Here is a 6,177-nt window from a genome sequence, read left to right as displayed (position 1 = left end):
ATAAAAGCGTTGTATATTAAAAAGTTTTTTTTTATATTATTTATTTTATCATGCATTACAAAGTAAAAAAAAATATTTTTTTCGAATTTTTGAGTATGCATATATGTATATGTATTTTTTTTAATTGTAACATAATTATTCTTTCATCGACGAGTAATTATTTACTAAAACAAATTTCCGAAATACATACATAAATGATTATCGAGCCAATTTCAAAACTATTCAGCTCAGAAAAAAGATATGAGTATTTGACTGTGATACTCTAATTTGCTAAATTTAATAATTAGCCTGCTGAAACAGCATTCCAAGATAAAACATCAACATCTAAATTTCATGTGGGAAATCCGCCTCTATTTTATTATAGATACAAATTAAAAAAATTACGAAAATTTAAAAACTTTATAATATTTTTAGGACTTGTGGTGTGCGCCTTGATGTTGTCACACAAAGTGAAGGGACCTACAGTTTTGCGCCGACTCCGAAGCTGTTTTTCATGAAAGAAATACACTCGGAGGTTTGCCGTTGCCAGCCGAGGGACGACCGCTGTTAAGAAAAAACATTTTTTTATATTCTTTTGCGATGTTAATTTGACCAGGGCTATATTAATCAAAGTTTCACACTTTATATAAGGTTATAAAAAATTAATCAGGTTTAAATTTTTTCACACTTTGAAGGTGACCACTAATTATTATTTAAAATTCTTTAAATTTTCGTGGAAGATTATATTTTGTATTTGTAAAAAAATAGGGGTGCCCCATACACTACTTAGATTTTTATGTTTTTTTAAGGGCCATCCTAAAACGCATTAATATATTAAGTATGCATGCAAATAACTTACCACCCTGTTTCTATGAATCGTATCTAATAGATACACAATTATAAGCACTCACCTGAAAATAGATAGAAGGAAAATTATGATTGCTGTTTCATGATTTGCATTTATACATATTAACTAAAAGTATTTGTTCTGTGGCAATAAGAAATTTCCAAATAATTATGCTAAGTATTCCACATGGCTCAAAATGTTTAAGCAGTGGGGTTAAATCGGTCTTGTGATCAATTAATTTCGCTAACTTCATAAAATAATAAGCGTCAAAGAACGCATAGCTTCAATACTGATAAAAAGTTTATATTTTTATTTTTATTGCGAGCCAAGAAGCACGTACATCTGTATGTAAATACATATATGTATGTACTTGCAGTTGAAGAACGCCGGCATAGCAAGCACCCTCGTGATAAACACCCCACATGGGGCACAGCGAAATGCTCTTTGCTAATTCCAAAGAGCTAAATGCTACTAGGCAGATTGTTTCCATACTACATAGACACATTCATGAATTGATTAGCTCAATTTCGTTAGTAGATATATTAATTAATTAGTTCAGTAACTAGGTATAAAAGCTCTATAAACTATTGACACTCCAGTACAACAATTCCACCACTGAACCAAGTTGCATCGGCTGCAACTAAATTGCATTGAAAATGTTTTCAATAATCCTGTTTGGTGCTTTAATTGCATTTACCAACTCAGCTGTATACAATGAGCCATCCAATCAGTATTCTTCAGCATCTGTAGCACAAGCGGCACCAGCTCCATCTTCATTGCCTCGATACCTGAATCCAGGAACTGCTCAAAATCCGTGGCGATTTTTGACATCTAATCAGTACTTGCCTTTACCAACACCATCATCTCCCTCTGCATCAACTCAAACATCGTATGCAGCACCATCTCCAGCGCCTGCTCCCTACTCAGCTAAAAGCTTGGCACAAGTTTCCTACGCAGCTCCAGTATCAACACCTTGCACATATTCAGCGCCAGATCAGGCCACTGACCCTAAGTCAGCATCTTACGCCGCTTCTAGCTCTGCTCAGGCGTCCTATGCAGCTCCGGCCCCAACTCCTGTTCTTGCATCACACTCTACTCGTGACTCCGCTCAAACCTCTTATATTGCAGCTCTTTCTAGCTATGCTCCAGCTTCTTATACCGCACCTGATCCTGCTCCTGCGCCCTCTCCAGCCTCTTATGATGCCCCAGATCCAGCTCCCGCAACGTATGCTACCCAGGCCTCGTATGCTACACCAGCTCTTGCTCCTGCACCCGGTCCAGCATCTTATGCTGCTCCGAGCTATACTCAAGCTTCTTATTCCGCACCTGCACCTGCCCATTCGCCCGCTCCTGCATCTTACGTAAGCTCCAGCAATGCTCCGGCCTCTTATGCTGCACCAGCACCTGCACCGTCATCTCATGCGGCTTACAGCTCTGATCCGGCCGCTTATTCTGCACCAAAACCAGCTCTCTCGACTGATCCAGCATCTTACGCTGCGCCTAGCTATGCTCAAGCTTCGTATGCTGCACCTGCAGCTGGTTCTGCGCCCGCTCCATCCTCTTATGCTGCTCCGGATCCTGCTTCTGCATCTTACGCTGCTCCGAGCTATACTCAAGCTTCTTATTCCGCACCTACACCTGCCGCTGCGCCCGCTCCTGCATCTTACGTAAGCCCCAGTAATGCCCAGGCCTCTTATGATGCACCAGAACCTGCTCCAGCCTCTTATGCTGCCTCGGATCCTGCTCCTGCATCTTACGCTGCTCCGAGCTATGCTCAAGCTTCATATGCCGCACCTGCACCTGTCCCTGCGCCCGCTCCTGCATCGTACGTAANTCCAGCATCTTACGCTCTGACTAGCTATGCTCAAGCTTCGTATGCCGCACCTGCACCTGCGCCGTCATCTCATGCGGCTTCCAGCTCTGATCCGGCCGCTTATTCTGCACCAGAACCAGCTCCCTCGACTGATCCAGCATCTTACGCTCTGACTAGCTATGCTCAAGCTTCTCATACTGCACATGTACCTGCCTCTGCGCCCGCTCCTGCATCGTACGTAAGCTCGAGCAATGGCCAGGCCTCTTATGCTGCCTCGGATCCTGCTCCTGCATCTTACGCTGCTCCGAGCTATGCTCAAGCTTCTCATACTGCACATGTACCTGCCTCTGCGCCCGCTCCTGCATCGTACGTAAGCTCGAGCAATGGCCAGGCCTCTTATGCTGCACCAGCACCTGCTCCTGTACCTTGCTCTGCACCCGCTCCGCCATCTCATGCGGCTTCCAGCTCTGATCCGGCCGCTTATTCTGCACCAGAACCAGCTCCCTCGACTGATCCAGCATCTTACGCTCTGACTAGCTATGCTCAAGCTTCGTATGCCGCACCTGCACCTGCGCCGTCATCTCATGCGGCTTCCAGCTATGATCCGGCCGCTTATTCTGCACCAGAACCAGCTCCTTCCACTGACCCAGCATCTTACTCTGCGCCTAGCTATGCTCAAGCTGCTTCTGCGCCCGCTCCATCCTCCTATACTGCCCCGGATCCTGCTCCTGCATCTTACGCTGATCAGAGTTATACTCAAGCTTCTTATTCCGCACCTGCACTTGCCCCTGCACCCGCTCCTGCATCTTACGTAAGCCCCAGTAATGCACAGGCCTCTTATGATACACCAGAACCTGCTCCAGCCTCTTATGCTGCCTCGGATCCTGCTCCTGCATCTTACGCTGCTCCGAGCTATGCTCAAGCTTCTCATACCGCACATGTACCTGCCTCTGCGCCCGCTCCTGCATCGTACGTAAGCTCGAGCAATGGCCAGGCCTCTTATGCTGCACCAGCACCTGCTCCTGTACCTTGCTCTGCACCCGCTCCGCCATCTCATGCGGCTTCCAGCTCTGATCCGGCCGCTTATTCTGCACCAGAACCAGCTCCCTCGACTGACCCAGCATCTTACGCTGTGCCTAGCTATGCTCAAGCTTCGTATGCCGCACCTGCACCAGCGCCGTCATCTCATGCGGCTTCCAGCTCTGATCCGGCCGCTTATTCTGCACCAGAACCAGCTCCCTCGACTGACCCAGCATCTTACGCTCTGCCTAGCTATGCTCAAGCTTCGTATGCCGCACCTGCACCTGCGCCGTCATCTCATGCGGCTTCCAGCTATGATCCGGCCGCTTATTCTGCACCAGAACCAGCTCCTTCCACTGACCCAGCATCTTACTCTGCGCCTAGCTATGCTCAAGCTGCTTCTGCGCCCGCTCCATCCTCCTATACTGCCCCGGATCCTGCTCCTGCATCTTACGCTGATCAGAGTTATACTCAAGCTTCTTATTCCGCACCTGCACTTGCCCCTGCACCCGCTCCTGCATCTTACGTAAGCCCCAGTAATGCACAGGCCTCTTATGATACACCAGAACCTGCTCCAGCCTCTTATGCTGCCTCGGATCCTGCTCCTGCATCTTACGCTGCTCCGAGCTATGCTCAAGCTTCTCATACCGCACATGTACCTGCCTCTGCGCCCGCTCCTGCATCGTACGTAAGCTCGAGCAATGGCCAGGCCTCTTATGCTGCACCAGCACCTGCTCCTGTACCTTGCTCTGCACCCGCTCCGCCATCTCATGCGGCTTCCAGCTCTGATCCGGCCGCTTATTCTGCACCAGAACCAGCTCCCTCGACTGACCCAGCATCTTACGCTGTGCCTAGCTATGCTCAAGCTTCGTATGCCGCACCTGCACCAGCGCCGTCATCTCATGCGGCTTCCAGCTCTGATCCGGCCGCTTATTCTGCACCAGAACCAGCTCCCTCGACTGACCCAGCATCTTACGCTCTGCCTAGCTATGCTCAAGCTTCGTATGCCGCACCTGCACCTGCTCCTGCGCCCGCTCCAGCCTCTTATGCTACCCCGGATCCTGCTCCTGCATCTTACGCTGCGCCTAGCTATGCTCAAGCTTCGTATGCCGCACCTGCACCTGCGCCCGCTCCTGCATCTTACGTAAAGCCCAGAAATGGTCAAGCCTCCTATGCTGCGCCCTCCCCAGCATCTTATGCTGCCCCAGCACCTGCTCCTGCACCCACTCCAGCATCTTACTCGGCTCGTCTCTCTCCTCCGGCCTCTTATTCTGCGCCGGGGCCATCTTCTTTGGCTGATCCAGCATCTTACGCTGCTCCGAGCTATGCTCAAGCTTCTTATACCGCACCTGCACCAGCCCCTGCGCCTGCTCCTGCATCTTACGTAGGCTCCAGCAATGGTCAGGCCTCTTATGCTGCACCAGCACCTGCTCCTGTACCTTGTTCTGCACGCGCTCCATCATCTTATTTGGCTTCCAGCTCTGATCCGGCCGCTTATTCTGCACCAGAACCAGCTCCTTCGGCTGATCCAGAATCTTACGCTGCTCCGAGCTATGCTCATGCTTCTTATGCCGCTCCTGCATCTGACCCAACATCCTATGCCGCCCCATCTCCTTCTCCAGCTCCGGCTCCAGCTTCTGCACCTGCTCCAGCTTCTTATGCTGCCCCGGATCCTGCTCCTGCATCTTACGCTGCTCCGAGCTATGCTCAAGCTTCTTATACCGCTCCTGAACCAGCCCCTGCGCCCGCTCCTACATCTTACGTAAAGCCCAGAAATGGTCAAGCCTCCTATGCTGCGCTCTCCCCATCATCTTATGCTGCCCCAGCTCCTGCTCCTCTGCCCTCTCAAGCATCTTACGCTGACCCCAGATATGTTCAAGCTTCGTATGTTGCTCCTGCACCTGCTCCTGCGCCTGCTCCAGCCTTTTATACTTCCCCAGATCGTTCTCCTGCAACATATGCTGCTCCTAGCTCTGCTCAGGCCTCTTATGCTGCACCATCTCCTTATCCTGCACCCTCTCCGGCATCCTATGCCTCCCGTAGCTCTACTCAGACGTCGCATGCATCACGTGTTCCTGAACCCGCTCCAGCTTCCTATATAACCATAAAATTTGGTCAAGCTTCTCATGCGGCACCTGCTCCTGCGCCTGCTCCAGCATCTTACACAGCACCTAGTTCTGCGCAAAACGCTTATGCTGGCCCACCTCCTCCTTCAGCATCGTACGTTGGCTCAAACTCAGTTCAATCATCTTACAAAGCGCGGGCGGCTGCTCCTAACTCTTCTCCTAATTCAAGTGATGTTATCTTTTATCTATAGTGTTCTCCCAAGTTAATTTATTTATAGTGTATTCCATAAACAATTTGTAATAAACGATGTGATAAGTAAGTTATATGCAATGAATATTTTATTTAATATTTTAATACCCAAAACACCTCTACGAATCCAACTATTCAACCCGACAAGCCTTAAATAATATTCATTGCCACGTCCTACCTGATGATACGGCATAGAACACTA

General features: G+C 49.0%; 1 protein-coding gene across 1 annotated transcript; it reads left to right on the top strand.

The window, feature by feature from the left end:
- The first annotated feature begins 1,482 nt into the window (after positions 1 to 1,482).
- Positions 1,483 to 5,976, top strand: LOC108380291 (mucin-1-like). The gene has a single exon (XM_017636664.1). It carries the CDS (start codon positions 1,483 to 1,485, stop codon positions 5,974 to 5,976), a length of 4,494 nt encoding a protein of 1,497 aa, XP_017492153.1.
- Positions 5,977 to 6,177: the final 201 nt, after the last annotated feature.

Source organism: Rhagoletis zephyria, unplaced genomic scaffold (assembly GCF_001687245.7).
Source record: "Rhagoletis zephyria isolate East Lansing unplaced genomic scaffold, Rhagoletis_zephyria_1.1 Rzeph_scaffold_18811, whole genome shotgun sequence".
Lineage (NCBI taxonomy): Eukaryota > Metazoa > Arthropoda > Insecta > Diptera > Tephritidae > Rhagoletis > Rhagoletis zephyria.
This window is presented reverse-complemented; position numbering and strand designations above follow the sequence as displayed.